At 41.3% G+C, this 22,147-nt stretch overlaps 1 protein-coding gene across 2 annotated transcripts; it reads left to right on the top strand.

Moving 5' to 3' along the window:
• Positions 1-12,675: 12,675 nt before the first annotated feature.
• Positions 12,676-21,592, top strand: gab3 (GRB2 associated binding protein 3). 2 transcript variants are annotated; one of them, XM_085419546.1, is made up of 10 exons: positions 12,676-12,811; positions 15,431-15,731; positions 17,356-17,512; positions 17,612-18,057; positions 18,236-18,285; positions 19,029-19,281; positions 19,546-19,636; positions 19,849-19,933; positions 20,470-20,580; positions 20,772-21,592. In XM_085419546.1, the coding sequence occupies exons 1-10, from the start codon at positions 12,740-12,742 to the stop codon at positions 20,886-20,888; spliced, it is 1,683 nt and encodes a 560-aa protein (XP_085275672.1). In that variant the 5' UTR covers positions 12,676-12,739; the 3' UTR covers positions 20,889-21,592. The 2 variants fall into 2 exon arrangements, with proteins under 2 accessions (XP_085275672.1, XP_085275670.1); XM_085419544.1 differs by having other exon boundaries at positions 20,769-21,592.
• Positions 21,593-22,147: the final 555 nt, after the last annotated feature.

Genomic DNA, 22,147 nt, shown 5'->3' with positions numbered 1-22,147 from the left:
GAAACATTGCTTAATCACTTATCTGGATTATGTGTTAATATTTTTGACTTTGTAAAGAGGTTGAAAGGAACCAAAATAGGAAACTTCCCTCATATTGAGTTCTTATCTCCACCAGAATCCCAGCATTGATGTTCGACGGGAATGCATTCTGAAAGCTGTCTGTCTCTACTTAAATGAAAAGCCAGATGACCTGTTCAAGGAATTCTTGGTAAGTTAAAAAAGGAAAATGATCAGCTATTTTCCTTTTTTTAATTTGGGATTGGAAATGGAAGGTGGACTTACTTGTCCATATGTATATGTACGCAATTAACTTATCTTTTTCTTTTATTTTTATTTATGTGGATCTTGGAGCAAGCAGAGAAACAGAGAAGCTGACTTTGGGAGTCTATGTTGTTCAGACATGAAGGAGCAAACTCTGCAGATACACCTGAGGACATTGGTGTCATCGTAGAAGGATGCACTGTGCTGCAAGCTCTTAGTGATGTGGCAAAGGGTTGTGCCCTCCTGCTTGGATTAATCTACAGTCTAAATCTGAGCTACCCAAAGCACCTGAAATACACATTTGAATTTCTTCAGAAGGTGCTGATGGAGTTGGATGGGAACAACCTATCCATGAAGGTGCAGGTTCTGAAAAACAAACTGCTTGAGTGAAACAGCCTGCACTGAACTATAGAGGACACTGAACTTTAAGGTTCTCGAACCCTTCTCCTTGCACTTCATAAACTGTTCAGTTTGAATTGCCACAAGAACTTCTGCAAGGCCTTTCACTTTTCTGCGTTCTTTGTTCTTGAACCTTTACCAACATCCAACTACACTGAAAAAGACTGCTCCTAACTTTGGACTTCAGTTTAAGTTTTGAAGCAAAGGTTATTTTTGTAAATATGGACAAAAATGACACTAAAGTAATTTCTACCAGCTGTTTGCAGGGCTGTATTGTGGGCTTTTCATTGTAGCCCAATCAAGTTTACATTAAGTCATGTTAATGTTAAAAATGTTGGAATCACAACACTTTACAGTTTTAATCATTTCAGTTTAACATGACATTCTTTATCTTGTCTTCCTGCACTTAAAATGCACTTGAATATACGTAAAGATTGTTTAAGAAAAAAGATCTAGAAGCATTTGAATTGCTCAAAGTGTGCTTCAACAAGTTTTACACAAAGTGTTATTAAAGTTAGGTTAACTGAATAAACTGGTGTTCAATTTTTTTAATTTACAAACTTAAATAGAATAAGTTGCAATTCTGTTAAAGTGATTTAATCCTATAGTTTCAGTAGAGCGTGTTTTGGGTGAGTAGATTTATCAGATTTACTTAAAATTTGTTGTTCAAATTAAATATATCATACATTTTATATTTCACTAACCCAGTTGTGTGGAACCGGTTGACATAACTGGGTGGAGTAAATACAACATGTTATTTCTTAAAGTAAGTAGAGCTTGTTTTGGTTGAGTAGGTTTTATTTAGTCTTCTCAATTTAAATCAACAAGGTTAGTTAGATCAACATTATGATATTCAGCTAATACAACATGATTCTTTTGATTTGCATTTAATTATCCAAATGTTATCAGATGTACTTAAAATTTCTTGTTCAAATTAAATATATCATACATTTTATATTTCACTAACCCAGTTGTGTGGAACCGGTTGACATAACTGGGTGGAGTAAATACAACATTTTATTTCTTAGAGTGTGCTGCTCTTTTTGCACGCTATCTAGAGAGGTTCAGAGCAGCAGATGGGGTTGCTGGTTTTGGTCTCTGTTGAGATGCTGATACCTCCTCTCTCTGGGATGATTAAAAACAGTCCTGGACAAAAATAGAAGCATAATAAGCAGACACAAGAGAAAAACATAAGACTGTTGGAATAGTGGATACAGGGGAAAAGTGAAGTTAATGAGGTAACTGTAGCTCTGTGGATTCGTGGATGACTGCCAGTGAAAGTAAACAAAGTGGATGTGTGTTCCTATGTGCTATGCAGGTTGAGATCTCATATAACAAAGTCACGTACATGACATGTGGACTACCTTTGCTCATATGCTGTAAATACCACCAAGCAAATCTTAAAACTGAGTTTTTCATGTTGGGCCCTGATAAAGAGCAAAAAAAAAAATACATCAGCCTCTTCCCAGCAATATCAAATCACCTTCAAGTAATTTCTGTATCATTTTTGATCAGCTTTTGAATTCTGACTGTAAAGGCCTTTACACACTGCAAGTGTAAAATCTGTGCAAAAATTTCATGTGTTAAAAATATGTCTTGGACTCATGTATTCGCATATATTCTCATGTATTCTTAATGCAGCCATTCATCCGGAACAAGTCATTTTCACTGGACAAATCTGCAGCATTAAAATAATACTATTTTTACCTTAGACACTGCTATGGGTCATTTGGCTCTATGCAATGATTTCTCTGCCTCCTCAGATGTGTTGCCCACTCTGCCAGCAAAAGCTCAAGCTTATGTCAGGAGTTGAAGCTGTCAGTGATACAGCTTCAACTCCTGGATCAAACCATGAAATTCTCTCTGCTGCTGCCTTCTTTGAGAACTGGATGGACCCAGAATCTCAGTTTCTTTCTTTTCTTGTTTAGAAACATCTGGACCAGCTCATCAGCACTTGATGTCAACTTCATTTTTTTCACAGTAAGTTTTTGAGGACAAATTTTCTGCAGAAACACAGCACGTTTGGTGCATGCGTGTAATAAATTTGCATCCAAACAAAACTAGACTACTAAACTAGACTACATATATACATTCCACCACTGAGTCAGTGCTCTCAGAACATTAACAGAGGTTATCCTCTTAACAGTCTCTGCTCAAACACAACTAGTTATTCGAAGATAATCATTTGAATTAAGTGTGTTGGAGTAGGGAAGCACCTAAAAACCTGAAACAAGCAGCCCCAAAGACCATAATTTAGGATTAATACCCTAAGAAGAGTAGTCTAACTGCATAATATTGCCCTAAGGCAAGCACTATTTTGTCTGGGATTATGTTTTCCACATCAAGGAACCTGCAAGGGACTGAGTAAATTTCATCATCAGACGGTGAGCATGTGGCTCCCTGCAGGTCTATATGTATATATATTTAGAAAATATATTTATTTCAACTTTAACACGTAAAAACCCCGATATTAGCATTAGCATTTGCAGCTCCTGATAGCACCCTGCAGGTCAACTGTCAAACTCTCTTCGTCTCCTCTTCATTTGACACAACAGTAATGTGTCTTGTGGCATTAAATAAAAAAATAATAATAATAATTTTTAAGGGACACTAACCAGAAATTTGGTTTACTGCCTGAGGGCTACACTACGGCTACAAGGTTAGCTAGCCCGCTCACTAGCAAAACGCAGTTACTCTTACCATACAGGAGCCTAAACCTTCTTTTAACCTGCCGCCTCACTGCAGTTATCCCCAACCATCACCATTCGTTCTAACCGAATGTGATTTTTAACAGATGGACTCCAGGGCCCGTATCCCTAAAGATTCTGAGAATCCTCTCAGAGAGCTCCTAACTTAACCTAAAAATTCCTTGCCAGGAGTTTTAGCTTAGAAGTGATTCCAGAACATTTTCAGTGAACTCTGAGCAAGGAATGGATGGAAAATCCTATCTTAGTGAGGAGGTGTGGTTGACCCCGTTGCTAGGTATGAGTCATCATTTCAAAAGCCGTGATTGGTTGATCCTACAAGTTTGATGGAAATGAGCTTTTGGTGATAATGAGCAAAGGATGTACCCTCAAATCAATAAACATATTATATACTCTAATCTTATGCTGACTGTAATTGTAAATAATATTTCACATTCAAGAAAATATCTGGAAAATGAATAGTAAGCTGTAGGGGTTATAGCCATTAGAATCTAAAATATGTGAAAACTTAAACTCATTACACCCTGTTCAAATAATGATTCGTGTCTTATTTGCTCATATTAATATCCTAGCTGGCATATTTTGTACTTTCACTCCCATATGGACCCCGTTGAAAACAAGATGGCCTATCTCAAGAGGCTGTCCTTAATGAAGTAGAAATCACAACGTTACAAGTCCAGTGTGGTCTTAACGAGGGTAACACGGCTCAGCTTTTAGCAATGTCTGTGATTGCAGACCCAAGTCATCACTGCTGCATTGTTGCATTTTCCCGGTTGCCAAATACCTCGGGGTTGTGATTACTTTCGTCTCCGGTGTAATAGCGTTGTGGCGTCGAGTTGGTGAAGTAATTGCATCTCTAAGGAGATCCACCACAAACATGATTCCTGCACGATCCAATCTGTAGCATCTCAATAATTCCCTGTCATCCAGTGTTTGCAGGACATCTCTCCTGCCTCTTCTGTTGGCCATTTTGTGCAGCTGCTTAGGGGAACTCCTAAGCCACTAAAAGTCCTCTTCCCTGCTCTTAGCAGATCTCGCCTTAGGAGCCCTTTTAAGCGCTAGGAATCTTGAGGAATAGCTTTTACATTAACTGGGATTGTCATGTCACTTTTAGGGGAAATTCTAAGAAAACGTCATGACTCTGAGAATTTTCTTAGAATTTGGCCGCTAGGAGCCACTTTTTGCACAAAGATTCTTTAGGGATACGGGCCCAGGTCTTTATGTCTTTAAGACATTCCTGCAGTTTAACTAATTGGTGTGTGTTATCTGGCTTCATGGACAGATAGAGTTAGGTGTCATCTGCATAGCAGTGAAAATGTATACTATGTCTTCAAATGATACTGCCTAAGGGAAGCATGTATAATGTAAACAGAATTGTTCCTAGCACTGAACCCTGTGGAACACCATAATTGACCTTAGTGTGTGAAGAGGACTCTCCATTTACGTGCACAAATTATGATACAAACCACTGCAGCGCAGTACCTGAAATACCTACAGCGTGCTCTAATTGCGCTAATAGGATATTATGGTCAACAGTATCGAACGCTGCACTAAGGTCAAGCAGGACAAGCACAGAGATGAGTCCACTGTCAGAGGCCATAAGAAGATCATTTGTAACCTTCACTAAAGCTGTTTCTGTGCTGTGATGAGCTCTGAAACCTGACTGAAACTCTTCAAATAAACCATTCCTCTGCCGATGACCTGTTAGCTGTTTGACAACTACTCTTTCAAGGATTTTTGATATGAAAGGAAGGTTGGAGATTGGCCTATAATTAGCTAAGACTGCTGGGTCTAGAGATGGCTTTTTAAGTAAAGGTTTAACTACAACCAGCTTGAAGGCCTGTGGTACATAGCCGATTATTAGAGATAGGTTGATCATATTTAAGATTGAAGCATTAATTAATGGCAGGACTTCTTTGAGCAGTTTTGTAGGAATGGGGTCTAAAAGACACGTTGATGGCTTGGAGGAAGTAATTATTGAAGTTAACTCAGAAAGATCAATTGGAGAAAAAGAGTAACTTAACATCAATGGTACTAAGAGTAGCTGTAGATAATATTACATCTGTGGGATGATTATTGGTAATTTTTCTCTAATAATTAAAATTTTAATTGTGAAGAATTTCATGAAGTCATTATTAGTTAACGTTAAAGGGATAGTTGGCTCAGTAGAGCTCTGACTTTTTGTCAGCCTGGCTACAGTGCTGAAGAGAAACCTGGGGTTGTTCTTATTTTCTTCGATCAGTGATGAATAGTAAGATGTTCTGGCTTTTGTGGAGGGCTTTCTTATAAAGCAAAAAACTATTTCTCCAGGCTAAATGATGATCTTCTAAATTTGTGACACGCCATTTCCTCTCCAGCTTACGAGTCATCTGCTTTAGGCTACATGTTTGAGAATTATACCACGGAGTCAGGTACTTCTGATTAGAGACCTTAGTTTTCAATGGAGCTACAGTATCCAGAGTCGTATGTAGTGAGGAGGTAAAATTATTAACAAGATAATCGACCTCTGTTGGAGTAGCATTCAGATAGCTGCTCTGCTCTGTGTTGGTACAGGGCATCGAAGATGCTAACAGTGGGTGGATTATATTCTTAAACTTAGCGCTTTCAGAAAGACATCTACTGTGATGAAGTCTACTCTCCACTGCTGTGTAATCAATTATTGTAAATGTTATCAGGAAACGATCAGACAGATATTATATTATATTTATATATTGGTATTATTTTAAGTAGTTTAACAGGTAAGATGCTGGTTTTTATTTTTGTTTTCTTTAATATTTTGACAGAAAGTAATATTTTATTCTATGTTGTTTCTTTTTTTTTTTAAAAACAAAAAACAACAACAAGCAATGTCTGTATTTTTTTTATTGTTTTGTCACCCTCTGGTGGCTGAAAAGACAGTTATTCTGTATGTTGTGTTTGTAGGAATGCTATTGTCAGCCATCATCTGCATAATAGTGATTTAGAAAATTTATATTCAAAATTTGTGATAAGTAGTAACTTTTAGTCAGATAATGAGGATTAATGTATTTCCTTTTAGAGAAAGAAAGATAAAGGGTGAGGTCGTGGTGGGTTGTTCTTTTTACTGGCAAGAGAAGTTTAAAGAAAAAAACAAAAAACAAAAAAAAAACACAACAACTTCCCTAGTATGATAAAAGAATTTCGTGGTGAGTTGCACAACTGTACTTCAGAAGCATCTCTATCTGATGCGTTTGGCGTTTATATGATGAAGTCACTGATAATGACTTTTAAGTTAGGGCATTTCATTCAAAATAGAGGCCTTCTGAATATATACTGTTCCTACCACCACCAGCAGCAGCAGCTGTATGTGTCTTACTTTTACACTACCATGCCTATCAGCAGTATTTTCACCACTACCAGTTCTTCTTCACAGTTTTTATGTGCAGAAGTACGTGACACTACCACACAAATTTAAAGCCTAAGCTAGTGTGTAATGACATGTATTTATATGCAAATACACAAAAACTAAATTAGAAGATATGCTGGCACTTGCCAGCCTGCAACTTAATTTGCAGTTTCCTAATATTTAGCATGTTATTTTACTGAATACAGGTTTGCCTACATAAAATTACTCACCAAAAAGGAGACGCAGTTAAGAAAGGAAGAAACAAATTATGATGTAAGTATTTAAGGTGATGAGCTATATGGAGTATTTTAAAAGAAAGGACAATATACTTTGTGTCACGGCTGGGGGAGGGAGCCGTGTGGTGTGGAGGAAAAGGAGGACCCAAAATGCAGCAAACTGATGATACGAATGACGTTTTATTTACAGGGTGGTAGTGGCAAAAACAGGCAATGAAGCACGAGTAATTACAAACGGAAACCTAAACTGGGAGAAACTAAAGAGCAAACCTGAAATCTTACAAAACGGAGAGCGGAGCAGAGAGACGCAGACCAAGGACACCAAGAAACACAGACGAGCCGACAACGAACACAGACCGACACCCACTATATACACACACACACACACACACACACACACACACACACACACACACACACACACACACGGTAATCGCACACAGGAGGGAAGAACAGCTGATCTGAATACACATGATGACTGGAGGACACAAGCTGAACACAATGACAACAGACACAGACTTTCAGAACAAAACAGGAAATCTAGAACCCGAACCGGACACAAGGGGGGAGGACACAGAATAACTAGAACAGAGGGAAATAATCACAAAACACAAAACGCTGGGTCAACGACCCAGGACCATGACAGTACCCCCCCCCTCCAAGGGCTGGCTCCAGACAGCCCAAAACAAAAACAGACGACCAACCCAGGGCGGGCGGCGGGGGCCCAGGACGGAGGGACCAACACAAGCTCCAGCGAACCGAGAGAATTGTCCAAAACAAAAACACACATGCTGGAGCACGAGAACAAAACACAGTTCAGGAGGCCGGCCCGGAGGCTGACAACTCAGAAGTCCAGGACAGTTCATCTTCTGAGGCCGGCCACGTCGGCGACGTAGATCCATAAGCCGACCGAGCGGAAGGCAGCGGTGGCAGAGTGGAGGCAGTTCAGGGGGCCGACCGTGCACACGGCAGCGGCGGCGACGGGGAAACCGTTCAGGCGGCCGACCGTGCGGACAGCAATGGCGACGATGACACAAGTCTGGAGGCCGACCGCGCGGAAGGCAGCGGCGGCGTCTAGGAGGTCGTCCATATTGACGATGACGCTCCACCAGCGGCCTGGTAGATGACCGCCGATGTCGAGGCGGCAGTTCGGGACCCGAAGGTGGCGTGGCCGTCGCAGCACCAGGCGCGGCCGAAGCGGAGGCCGGACCAGGCGAGGCAGATGACGATGCTGCACCGGGCGAGGATGAAGGCTCGGAGGCTGCAGCTGGCGAGGATGATGAGGCTGCAGCAGGCGACGGCGTGGAAGCCGGAGACTGTAGCGCTGCAGGCGTGGAAGAAGCTGCTGCTGCCCGTGGCGTGGATGAAGCTGCAGCTGGCGAGGATGATGAGGCTGCAGTTGGCAGCTGGACGGGCTCCTCGGGCCCTCCAGCTGACGAGGGAGGAGGCTGGCTAGGTTCTCCTGAACCTCCAGCCGATGAGTCTTGAGGCTGGACGGGCTCCTCGGCCCCCCAGCTGACGAGGCAGGAGGCTGGGCGGGCTCCTCGGGCCCCCCAGCTGACGAGGCAGGAGGCTGGGCGGGCTCCTCGGGCCCCCCAGCGAAAACAGTCTCTGGACCAGTGGGCACCGGGGCCCCTGGAACACACGGGTCAGAACCAGCAGGCGCACGGGCCTCTGGCAGGTACGGGTCAGAACCAGCAGGCGCACGGGCCTCTGGCAAACACAAGGCAGACTGCAGCTGCACAGAGCATTGACCCAGCTCGGGCAGCGACAGCCGGATACAGTCCTCAGCTGGCTTCTTAATCTCCAGGGGTCCAGAGTCGGCCGGGGGCTGGGACCCAGCCTCTGGGGAGGCCCTGGAGTGTGTCACAGTCTCTGGGCTGGCCAGCTTTTGAGGACTGATTACAATATTATGTGGTGTGTCTCTCTGCTTGACATGAACAGGTGAAAAATAGTTCTTTCCAGGTTGGATGGACTTAACTTGTTGTGCAGGAGGAGTTGGTGACAACGATGGCTGAATAGGTGATAATAAGGCGGATGAGTCTCTTGTCAACTGAGCTATTGACTGAGCTATGGATTGTAACCAAGTGTCTAATAGGTCTGGCTGTGACTGTAATGGGGGTGACGGTTGAGTGGCTAACTGAGCTAGTGGCTGCTGGGCAGCTAACTGAGCTACCGGCAGGGCAGCCGACTCAAAAAACACAGCCCCGGAATAAACAGACACACAGTCCAAAACAGAAAAAGGGTCCTTTTCACTCACCACAGCTGGCAGTTCCAAAGTCCTAGTCTTCGGCTGTGGGGTGATGCGCCGACGGCGCGATCGTCGCTTCCTCCCGGGCAAAACCTCCGGCGGGCCGGGCAAAACCTCCGGCGGGCCGGGCAAAACCTCCGGCGGGCCGGGCAAAACCTCCGGCGGGCCGGGCAAAACCTCCGGCGGGCCGGGCAAAACCTCCGGCGGGCCGGGCAAAATCTTCGCCGCCGGGCTGAGTTGGGAAGCGGTAGCGGCTGGTGGGTGAAGGTGCAGTTCGTTGAGTATGAAGTCCTGTGCGAGCGGGTGAAGAGAGTCCAGCAGCCAGGAGTGAGCAGAGATGAGCTGCTGTAGCCTGGCTTCTACAGCGCGGAGACACTCTTCCCCCTCATGCTCGAGCCATAGGTTAACCAACCTGGAAACAGAGTCAATTAGTTCCTCCCGAAGCTCCTCGGGAGGTGCGGATGCCGCTGGGTCCATGTTTGGTCGGCTCGTACTGTCACGGCTGGGGGAGGGAGCCGTGTGGTGTGGAGGAAAAGGAGGACCCAAAATGCAGCAAACTGATGATACGAGTGACGTTTTATTTACAGGGTGGTAGTGGCAAAAACAGGCAATGAAGCACGAGTAATTACAAACGGAAACCTAAACTGGGAGAAACTAAAGAGCAAACCTGAAATCTTACAAAACGGAGAGCGGAGCAGAGAGACGCAGACCAAGGACCAGGATACCAAGAAACACAGACGAGCCGACAACGAACACAGACCGACACACACACACACACACACAAGGTAATCGGGTAATCGCACACAGGAGGGAAGAACAGCTGATCTGAATACACATGATGACTGGAGGACACAAGCTGAACACAATGACAACAGACACAGACTTTCAGAACAAAACAGGAAATCTAGAACCCGAACCGGACACAAGGGGGGAGGACACAGAATAACTAGAACAGAGGGAAATAATCACAAAACACAAAACGCTGGGTCAACGACCCAGGACCATGACACTTTGCACTTACAATATATTAAGTAGGGGAGACCGGGGATAGTTGTAACATTTTTGACATTTCTGTCTGTAAATTGGAGCTCTTTTAAGGTAGTGGATTCAAAATGTAATGCAAAGTATTTACATGTCTCTGCTATTAAATAGTGCAACTATTTTCTCTGCAGCACAGTTACCCATTGCATGGTATGGTCTCAAACACAAAGAGTGAAATGTTACAATTAACCCCATAGTCTGGGTTAGTTGTAACATATCCTGGGGTAAAATGTAACACAATGAAATAAGGGTACTAACAAAACATTAACATGTAATCTTTGTTTATTCAACACATGAATGCACTTAGAGCCATTTATGTAGCTCTGTGTGTGTGTGACAGAATGCAGAAATCTAGCTTTTGAGCATATTCCAACCCCCCAAAAAAGACAAATTATGGAATTTTCTGCAAATGAATATTTCATTAATTTTGGTTGGTCTTCCTTGAGTTTGGCCTCATTGGCTCAGTGGGCATTATAACCTACAGCTCTTGCACCAATTTTAAACATAACAATGAAGCTGAAAAAATGTAGTTGTTCACCAGCATCGCAATTCCATTATTTTTTTCAGGGTTTACCTTGGTGTGGTTTGCAAAGTGCTTCAGAAAGATGAGGAAATCTGTTTCTTGCACCCATCCTGACTTATTTCCACTACCAGTGCTTCCTACTGGTCCATCTCTGACACAGAGGTCTGCATAATGTATGTGTGGGAACACAAACAGTGAAGTAATTGTGTTGCCAATGGCATTAACCGCATATACAAATGTGACCAGTGAATCTCTGCTGATGTTGTTGCCCCAACTTGTTTAATATAAGTTAAAGTAATAGTGTGGTAAGTTGTAACATCTGCATTATTGTTACAACTGACCCAGACTGTTGCTGTTACAACTGACCCAGACTCCTATAGCCATGAACTAGCTTACATTACAGCCAACGGCTAAAACATTAGCACTAAAGACCTACACAGAATATATCCCCATAGACATACAAATAACATAATTCAAGTTTGATGAGTTTAACTGCAAAGCAGATAATGCTATTAGAAATTGAAATAAAGTAGAAAAACTTACTTTTTGGCATACAAATTACTTTTTTTCGTGTTAAATTGTCTGTGTTTGACAAAATGTGCTGATTTTTCACATGTGATAGCAGAACTGAGTTGGGCATGCACAGGATGAGTCACATCATTTGAAACTTAGCCCTGATTGGAGAAATTGGAAGTGTTACAACTGACCCACGTTACAACTATCCCCGGTCTCCCCTATGTATTTTAAGTATTATGAAGAAGCAGTAAGGAAAATGATGGCCTGAATTCAGAGGAATTTTGTAATGAACCAAAGGAAATTACCACACAAGTAACAGGAAACGGTAACTGCATGTTTTACAACAACAACAACAACACCCTGAATATAAAAAGTTTTTTTTTTAAAGCAATAATCACAGCATTAAAATTAAAGACAAGAACTACGGATATGACTATATAACAGATCCCTTTCTATATGCAGTTTGATATTCCATTTAGGTTCAGAGGAATGGGCAAGCAGAATCTTGTTTCGATGTGCTCTGAGACACTTGGAATTTACCACCATGCCACTGAGCACCTTTAAGGAGTGTGTCAGGTTATTTAGACATTTATAGATGTTATTATTTATTAATATTAGAACTTTATTGGTCTTGTCAACTATAGCAAACTGAATAGCAAACATGCACAACTTTCATAAATGCTTGAAAACATTGCTACACCCAATTTTCAGTGCTCTTACGAGTGTGTGAATTATCTTTCGTGACCTTTCCTACCATGAGCAACCTAAGACCCAAGATGGTTTGCATTTAAAACCTGTTCAGAACTAAATGTAAACAGCTTCCTAGGCCTGGATAGAAAAGCAAACAGAGAAATAATAGCTGTTATAGCCGTTCTCCTAGTAATCACCACCAAGATTTTTCTTGAAGCTCGCATGTAAATGAGGTTTTTTTTAATATATCGTTAAGCCTCAAGTAGGGCGGGAGTTTGGTGTTTTCATTGGTTCACTGAAAACCACTATGTATTTCAGTGGAGCTCAGAAACCTCAGCCACATGAGGAAACTGACAAATCAACAGACAAAAAACAAATCACTGATGTTTGTACTGCAGGTCTTATAATAGAATGTGACAAGGCGACATATTGTATGTCACCAGTCAGTGAGTCTAAATCCTCATATCTGTCAGATCTTGTCTGACAGTGTTTTTCTCTTCATTAACTCCCCCTCAGGCCAAGAGCTACATCCAGTACATGCATAACTCTCTCTCTCTCTCTCTCTCTGTGCGCTCTTTCTCTCTCTCTCTCTCTCAGCGTCAGTGTGATCAATTTCTTTACTTCCTCCTTTTTGGAGTGGCTGAGCTGAATACCAGAACAGGATATGCTTTACTCTCAGTTTCACGGCAGCAGCAACAGCAGCAGCAGCAGCAGCGGCAGGAGCAGCCGTGAGGACGACACACTGCAGCCAAGATGAGTGCTGGGGATGTGGTCTGTAAAGGCTGGCTCATTAAATCCCCTCCGGAGAAGAAACTGAAGAGATTTGTGAGTAGGAGCACACATCGGACACTTGTCTATGTCCTCTGCCAGGAGGACGAATGCCAGGCTGTGGTGCTGAGCCTTGTGTTTATGCGTGTGTGTGTGTGTGTGTGTGTGTGTGTGTGTGTGTGTGTATGTGTGTTTATGTGTGTATGCTGCGATGTAGAATGAAGATTAAGAGATACACTGACTTGTATGTTTGCCTTGTCTCGGTCTCCTTTATATCACCTACCTCATCTCTGGTACAGGTCACTTTACTTTTGCGTGTTGGCGTAGTTATAGCAGTCATGTGCTTTAGCAACAATACCCCACTCACTGCAGATGTGCTTCAGACACATTTGGACGTGAGTCCTTGCAGCGAGTATATGTAATAGCTTACATAAACAGCATCCAGCCTTGACTGTTTTGTGGTTGTGGGGGGTCATGTGATAGTGTCAGGCTGGCCACTTGCTCTGCGCTCTGTGCGTCTGTGTGTTGTGAAACATGGGAAGTAATGTCAGGGGCAGTCAGACACTTAAGCGACAAGCAGAAATAGTCCAGCTCGATGATGGCTGTATGTACTTCCTCTGTACGAATAGAGGAGGTGGAGGGCCATTTGTCAACAGCGGTGTAAGGAAAGGGTGTGTGTGTATTGGGTTTTTTGCGGTGCGGGAGGGGGGGTTTACATGCGTGTATGTGTGTTGACAGTGTTGGGATGGGAAATAGAAACTTATTTTAGCATGACATGCAAATCCACAGTTGTATAGACTGGTACACTCACTGTTTGCCTTATTCAAAATATCAGGCTCTGGTCTTGCCTGTATGAAAATTAGTAATTATCTGGGTCAAATTTATCTTTGTAAGTAACATGCCGACAAGACTGAAGGAGCAAGGGGCTGTGGTAGTTAACTAAGGTGTTGGTTTGATTGTGTTGCTAGAGATACACTTTGCTGGAAGGAGCTCTGTCAACATTGTGTTTCCACTTTCTGGAAATGCAGTTTGCAGTCCATCAGTGTGCGTGATGAAGTGGAGCAGGAGTCTGTATTTTGTTTACTCAGATATACACATGCAGCGCTATCAGATGTTTGTCACATTGCTGCTATCACAGTGTCTGATTCCAGGATTTCACATCTTGTTTTCCTTTAAATAAAGAAAAGGTGGGGAGACATCATCTAAACACCAATTAAACTTAAAATATTGATATACTACAAAGTAAAAAATACCATAAATCTCACTTGTCTTCATATTAAGCCACTTCTTGGCTGAATACACTTTGACCTGTCACAAACAGATACAGGGGTGTAAAGAATGTAATTAAAAATGGCTGAATTCCATTTAGCTCCTCCAGTCTTTGAGTTCTGGCTTTGGTAGAACAGCCAGAGCCAGAACCACTAATTATTAATTATGGTTTGGGGCTTTCTGTTGTGGGAGTCACAAAATAATCGCGACAAATAATCTCAACAAGGACAAGTTACTCATTTGTCACCACTGCTGACCAACCGTTACCCATGTGACCAGAGTTTCGAACTAACCTCACGTGACAGAAGATAAGGAAGCTGCATCTGATGTGGTTGAAACTTTAAAAACACAGAAAACAAGCTTGTTTGTGAGTTTCAGATCAGTGTCGGACTTGCGATGTTTTGTTTTTTTTCCAAATTAAACAGACATACAGTATCTACAATCTGGAGATAAACTATAGGCCTTAGCCTACGGTAATATAAAGAAAAGCAAGGAGGTCCATGTTTAATTAGGGGGTGAAACCTGATTTCATCAGAATATACAGAATCTATTGATTGGCTTCTACACTCACCATCTGCTTCCATTAGATGAACCTGGGTACACAAACCAACTCCTTTTTAGGAGTGCGAAACTTGTCATTTTCAGAACATCTACAGGATCAAAATTGCCATCTGTCTAGTTACGGTTTCCTCTTAAGCTTAGTAGTGTTTTTTTAGGCAATAAGTCTGTGTGTGTCTAACCATTTCCTGGAATGAACACATAAATCACCAACTGACTTGTTGCAGGAGAGCATTTGTTACACACAGAAAGAAATGTTACACAATTTCAAGCCTTGAAGAGGATCAGAAGAGACTCAGCCACAACAACGAAGCCACAAAAACCAAGAGTGAAACGATAACATCACACACACCTTTATTATTCTTAACGTGATTCTTATTAATTATTATTATTGAACTGTAACAGCTCCATGGCTAGGATGAAACTCGGTTGGAATAGAGGGCTTAGGCGGTGCTCATTGTGAGTAGCTATAAATACCTTTTAGTGCAGTTTCAGTGTTAGGTTTTCAGTTAGTTTTCAGCTCAAAGAAGTGACCAGGCTCTTTATAAATACCTCTTTCATTCTGTTAGACATTTTCTGCTAAATACAGTGAACTTCCTCTTCTCTGCACTTCTGGGAAATTTGAGTTGAGGTTCCGCTTACTGACCATAACAAAGGCAAAGAAACTTAGTTAGCTCGTTGCTGTTAGCGGGGCCATGATCAAATTCTCGTGATTAGCAAAATTGGCGGGAAAGGCTGATGCTACAGTTTGAATTATGAAGCACTGTATTTAAAGTGAGTCATAATATTGAGTGAAATTTAAATTCAAGAGCAAGGCCATTAAACCTTCTTTACTTCTTGCACCTGCAGGCATGGAGGAAACGTTGGTTTGTGCTTCGAAGAGGTCGCATGAGCGGTGATCCAGATGTGCTGGAATACTATCAGAGCAATAACTCCAAAAAGCCAATCCGCACCATTGACCTGAAAGAGTGCGTGGTGGAAATGCTGGAAGGGCAACTGCGGATAAAGAGGGACTTTCACGGAAAGCACCTCTTCGTGGTAAAAACCTCATCTCGTGTTTTCTACCTGGTGGCCAAAACCGAGGAGGAGATGAACAGCTGGATCAGCAGCATTAGTCAGATTTGCCAGTTTGGGAGCCTGGAGGATGCAGGTAAACATGTCGAAAGACGCTGCTGCACTGAAGTAATTGTGTAGACTCCCTCTGCTGGTCCAAAACAAATTGGTGTCACCACTCAGGAAGTGGGGAGTTTTATGAGGTCAGAACAAACTGTTTGTTTGGAGCTTCATGATTTTCGTTTCCCATGCTAACTGAGGCATCAAGTGTAAGACTGCACCTTACTGACAACTGTAAAAAAAAAAAAACTGCAAATCTGCAATAAATTCTTCAGGTTTACAATCAGGTTACTCTCAACCATGCTGTTTGTACGAGATTTATTTCCCTGTTCCCTTTAAGATTTAAAAAAACAAACCCATTTTAAATATACCCAAGGAAGGCAGATTTTAGATCTAGATTTTAAGTGAATTGTACTTCTGAAGTACCATTAAGGTTGGATTGGTGGCTTTGAAAGCATTGGATGAGCTTGAAAGTCTTCAAAATTAGAAACTTTGGAACACAGCAAGGGTACCACAATACTGTGGTTGTCACAGGTTGGTTGTATGACCTTACAAGTCTGAACTTCAGAAACATTTTCACAATCGTGTCACTACATGTGATTAGCACCATTTCATACCTGGACTTTTTTCCACTTCAGCAGCAGCAGCAACAACAACAAGGAAACATTGCTGTATTTTTCCCCTTTTATCATTTGAAATATGTAAATATTTTGACTACAGTTTGTCTACACACACACGCGCGCAATGGAAATAAATTCAAATAAAAGTTCTGGTGAAGCAGTGTACACAGTTTAGATAAAGCCTGACCTCACGTTTTATCAGGAGCCTGGCTGTTGTCTGCATGTGTGTTTCCAGCGGTCATAAGTGTTGCAGTTCTGCATACTCCCTGTCACGCAGCCTAACGTCGCTTCTGGATCTGAGGGGATAAGAACAGCTCAACATTACATTCAAATGAGCACATGGCACTTTTGTATCACCTCCATGCTTCGGGGTGTAATTAGATTTTTTGAATCTAACACATCGACACTTTACCATCATCACGCTGCTGATTCGGCCTTTGCTTCAAGTGTCATTTTTGTGGAGGAGACTTCAGCGTGCGTCTGTTAAAAAGCTGTCATCTGCATGAAGGAGATAGAGCAACGGCACAACTTTTGCCGATATGCCACAAGCTTGTAAATCAAAAAATGGAGTCGTGAGTTGTGGCGCACAATTACTGTTGCACAAAGATTTTTACTGAGAATTCTGGACGGCAGCAGTAGACCTTAGATCTCAAGAGCTCTTTGCAGCAACTCATAAGTTTTGCAAAGGCTTTTAAAAGGTTGCTCTGTGCCCACAGTAGGACACAAATATCTAATAGCAAATATTTCATGAGAACATCCAAAGACTTTTGGATTAGTGCTGCGGGAACGGCCTTGACTTGAGGGGGGCCTTGAGTGAAATGGAATGAAACAAATTTCTGAACAAGGGCCAACCTGCCTGAAAGAATGAGGGGATTTATAAACAGAAGACATATCTGCTTTCAAGTTTCTTGCAATATAAATACCACTTCATATGTAAATGCAGAATATGAAGAGTGAGTGCAGGCAGGGAACGATTGCATCTTCTGGCTTTGCACTTGCTCACTTACATTCTCTGTGTTTCTTTCTTCTTGTTGTCAACAGAGAGCTCAGAGGAAAGCTTTCCTCACACTCCCACCTCCCTTCAGCTGTCACCTGACAGCTCTGATATAGCATCTGTAGAAAGCCAACAAGATTCCAGCTATCCACCGGACTACCTCTTTCTCTCCCAGTGTGAGACGGGGAGTGTGATCACTAGTCGGTATGTACAGTGTGTGCAACATGTCCCACAAGCTGAAATCATAGCTGTGTGGTGTGTGTAACAAATGTGATATTTGCATTTTTTTGTCCTTATCTGCAGACACAACAGCTTTTCAAACTCCGAGATCTCTCTGGAGCAGAAGTCATCAGACGATGCCGTCAAGGACATCTGCACCGAATCTTCTTTATCCTCAATCTCCCACACTAGTCCCAGTCCATCTCTTTTCCCCCATGGGAGGCTAAGCAACCCTCCATTCAGCGCTCCATGCACCTCCATAGCTTTGCCTTCATCGTCTTCCTCTCCACTACATCACTGCGCCACAAGTGTCTTCCAGTTCGACAAACCACATTCTCCCGCGATGTTTGAGGCGACGGGTGATAAACTAACACCCCCTCCACTGCCACCCAAGCCTAATCACCTGTCAGAGTACGCAAGCGACGAAGGCCTTCAAAGGACGAGGGCAATGAGTGCGCACCATTTCTCGAGCAATGCTGGATTTTTCCCCCGGAGGACCTCTTTGTCGAGCCTGGACCATTTCAAATTGGGTAAATCCTAATGCACAGTATAGAAGCTGATGAAGATGATCCTTGCTCAGTGAAACATAAACCTGGTGGAAATATGATCAGGATGCTTTTTGATTCATACTCATATCAGCTGATTTTAAAAGAGTTTTTTAAAGAAGTTAAAAGACATAATTCTTTGGTTTATTTGTTTGTTTTTTAGGAAATGCCGAGAGCAAATTTATGCAGATAAGGAGACAAAGTATTAATTTGGTAAGAACAGTGACACACTTTTATTTTTATGCACACTTTTTGTTTTTCAAGAAAGTGTTAGATAAGAAAATTTACACCTATTTCATGTCCATATGATAAACAGGAAGCCTCAGCGAGCTTTAAGTTAACTCAGGTTAGCATGAGTGTGACATAGTCTTTCTTTCAAGTCAAAATTAGCACAATCATGTAGCGTCTGATTTGTTATCAGGCTTACTAAGAAAAAAATTATCTCGGTCATCGTATGTCAGCAGCAACTTACAGTTATGGCCCGTATTACACATTCAAAGCTACCTACAAATCACATTATTGTGAATTAATTTTCCACTATTATCTGTTTGTTTGTTTTTTACAATCAGTTTACTTTTAGCCACTTCTGCCTATATGAAGTCAATGACATCAGCTACCATTAGATTGGCTGCACGAGTATAGTAGTCTCACTACAAGTTGTTACTAAACAAACCAACCTGGCTAAGCTAAGTTAGCTTCATATTTATGACATGTTTCTCTTCTAACAATACAGTGATTACATTTGCTAAAATGACAATCCCTCTGTAGGATTCAACTAATGGCAACTCCCCCCTGTAGTATCATTTCTCTATTAATAAATACATGTAATGAAAATAGTTTGAAAAATGCCCCAAGTATGTAACAAGTCTGGAATTAACAAATGTTCCAGCTGTAATATAATAATATATTTGATGTAGTGCACGTGCCTGATCATATGATGCTTTATGTTTTTGCAGCCTTGTTTAAATAGCACAAAACTTCAAAACTACCAGGATGAGTCATATGTTCCTATGGCTTCCCCTTCGCCTTCTCCTTCTCTTGCGACCGTGGAGTCTGATGGTTACATCCCCATGAGCCCAAGGACATTAAGCTTCCTCAATACAACCTACAGTATTGAACCGTCTGCATCTTTCAGCCCACTAATGAGTCAACTTAGTGCTATTGCACCACCTCCGATTCACCGGCATCTAAAACCTCGCATAAGGAAAGGTGAGAGTCCAGCCTGAATGTTTGGAAAGTACTAAATGTTTGTTTCATCTTTGGCTAGATGTTTTGTTTCTGTAAACTTTAATGTGTACAGCTTAATTAAAAATTATGCTTTGTGCGCTCTCATAGTCACAGATCTATGCAACGAACATGTCTGACAGATATACAGCACCTGTATCAGAAACACTGATCTCCGACATGGCCTTTCTGTGCCGTGTTAGAGAATTGCAGCCAATCTGATAACGCTGACCTTTTCTCGCTCCACAGCTCGACCCCCACCTCTTGATCTGAGTGGCCTTTCTACAATCACAGAATGTCCCACGCATCTCCCTTTGAGCAGAGCGCTGATCGACTCATGGTGAGCAGAAAGTGTCTTTGTCTACAAACTTTTGTGTTGAGTTAAAGAAACAAGAACAAGCACACGATTGGGTTAATAAAATTGCAGTTAGGGTTTGAGCCTTGTTTTTTAAGAATACATTTGGCTATGGATGTTTTTTAAACCTCAGGATTCTCTGTATTTTCTCCTTTTAATTTGAAAGTAAATAACTGTTTCCGTTCCTTTCTTCACAGCTTTTCAGTGAACCCTTCACCTCTTGAAAGACGACTTGAGAATGGGGAGAAATTAAGAGATGAAGTCACAAGCTCCTCTGCAATGGTAGGATTTCTATTCAGTGGAAACATATGTAGAATTATTTTTTAAATATTATTTTTCTATCTATGGTTTAGAGAATGCTTAAAGAAGACTACAAAAATGACTCAATCTGTCACTGTCTTATTATAGAACCATTTGTGAGTGGGAAAATATGCTCAGAACTCACATAGCTGAAGAATGTGGGAGTGGAAAGTGACTACCAATTTCCAAAATATTCTTCTCAGCTACTTGTAATTGTTCATGGTCTGGAAAATGTGCATATTTATTTTATTTTCCCTGAATAAAGCCTTGAAAAAGTCACATTAGTCATCCATAGTGTCTCTAGACACATATAGCTTCCGACGTGTTCTTAAACTCAATCTGAAAATGAACAGAGGTCACTTTGCTTTTGTTTAGTGACATATTTAATGAAAATAAGACACTAGTGAAGCTTACCTGCTGTTGACTGATGTTCCTTTAGGATTGTAAATATGTCAGAAACATTTTCCTGAGAACAGGGACGTTTTTACGAAGCCTTTATGATTTGTTTTTTCTCACAGGAATCAAGGCAGCAGTTCTTTGATGGGCCAGTTCAGCCCAGGGCGAGAAGTTCAAATCTTGACTATTTGTCACTGGATTTCAATTCAGCAACCCCCTCTCCTGTGCTGAAGGTATGCTTTTATTTGGCTTTATTTTTATCTTTATTTTTATTTGACAAATGACAACAACTGCACAGCAAGACTTCTACTGTACCCTGTGGAGCATTGATAGTTTAAATGTTTGTGCAGGTGAAGCAGAATTGTATCACTGTTAAAAATGTGACGTCACTGTCTGCTTATCTCTCCCTCTCGATGTCTAGCAGAAGCCATTCCTGTCCGATGAGTACAGAGTGGATTACGTGCAGGTGGATGAGAAGAAGACGCAGGCGCTTCAAAACACCAAAATGGAGTGGACAGACGTTCGCCAGTCGAAGACCTGACACTATGAAACGAATTACGAACACACAGTTTCAAGAAGGCCAACAACAGCAAGGAGTACATATTGGGGGTGACCAGGTGTACCATTTTATGTCCATAGCAGTTTTTACCCCCCCTCCCACGCTGCACATATTAAGCTAATGTCTCACAACCTACACATGAGTCTCACAAGAAAACCAAAGATGAGTATCGAACAGATACAGACTAACAATGACAGGTAACAACAGCCTCAATTGTCACTGGGAATGAAAAATGTAACGGTAAGAGCAGAAAAAAAATTAAAAACAAACTTTATCTTCAATTTATAAGACACAAGGAAAATCTTATCTTCAAATCTTCAAATGTATAAAAAAAAACCCAAAAAAACCTTTAACCTGCATTTTTAAAGCCACATATATTAAAATCACATGCTACCCCTCAGCATTAACTTAACAATTATACCTCACTTTTAATTTGTTGACATCTGGTCACTCTTGGATGTGTGTAGATAAAGAAGAATAAAAAGATTGTATAAGCACTTTGGGAAACAGTATTGAAATAAAATTACAATAGTAATTAAGCAGTAAGACCTTCTTTTGCATAGAGGATATGCAAAATTGCACTGTTAAAACTAAGTTAAGTCTCCATAGAACTGAACTGTAAATACTGCCTAATCATGCACTATTCAGTGATTTTTCTGTAGCATTAAGTTTCACCTGATTTGCAAAAGGGCATCATATTGTTTTACTGTATTAAAAAAATGCTGTAAATATATGTATAGAGATGTTACTGAAGAATTTTTTTAATGATAAAATGTTGTTTTTAAGATTTCTCTCTGTGTCAATATATAACGTGAATGAAAATGATCCATTCTGAGATTCTGCCTGAATATTACCCACATCTTAAAGAACCAAAACTAACTTGAAACTTTAAACATTATTGCCATAACACATTTGGTTATACAGGTGAACCATCTTATTTACTGAACATATGTCCAATCACCTCACTTTACACATCAGTCAGCGAATGTTTTAACCACATGCAAGCAGATAAATGAGACCACTGTTCTAATTCAGCTGCTCTTTCACGCTCTTTCAAAAAATACATTATAACCAAACTGTATGCAAAGTTAGATATAGATTTACAGATAGAGACACATATTATAATATAAATACAATTATAAACAAATGTGTATTTTGAAGATGCAAATATCGAATCACAGCTTTGCTATCGTATATTTCATTACAAAAATAAAAATGTGGAATTTATTTTTAATGAAATG

Source organism: Rhamphochromis longiceps, linkage group LG10 (genome assembly GCF_057381845.1).
Source record: "Rhamphochromis longiceps isolate RC_006_pf linkage group LG10, R_longiceps_female_GT1.1, whole genome shotgun sequence".
In the NCBI taxonomy this organism is placed as follows: Eukaryota; Metazoa; Chordata; class Actinopteri; order Cichliformes; family Cichlidae; genus Rhamphochromis; species Rhamphochromis longiceps.
Note: the sequence above shows the minus strand (reverse complement) of the source record. Positions and strands in the feature narration are given on the sequence as shown.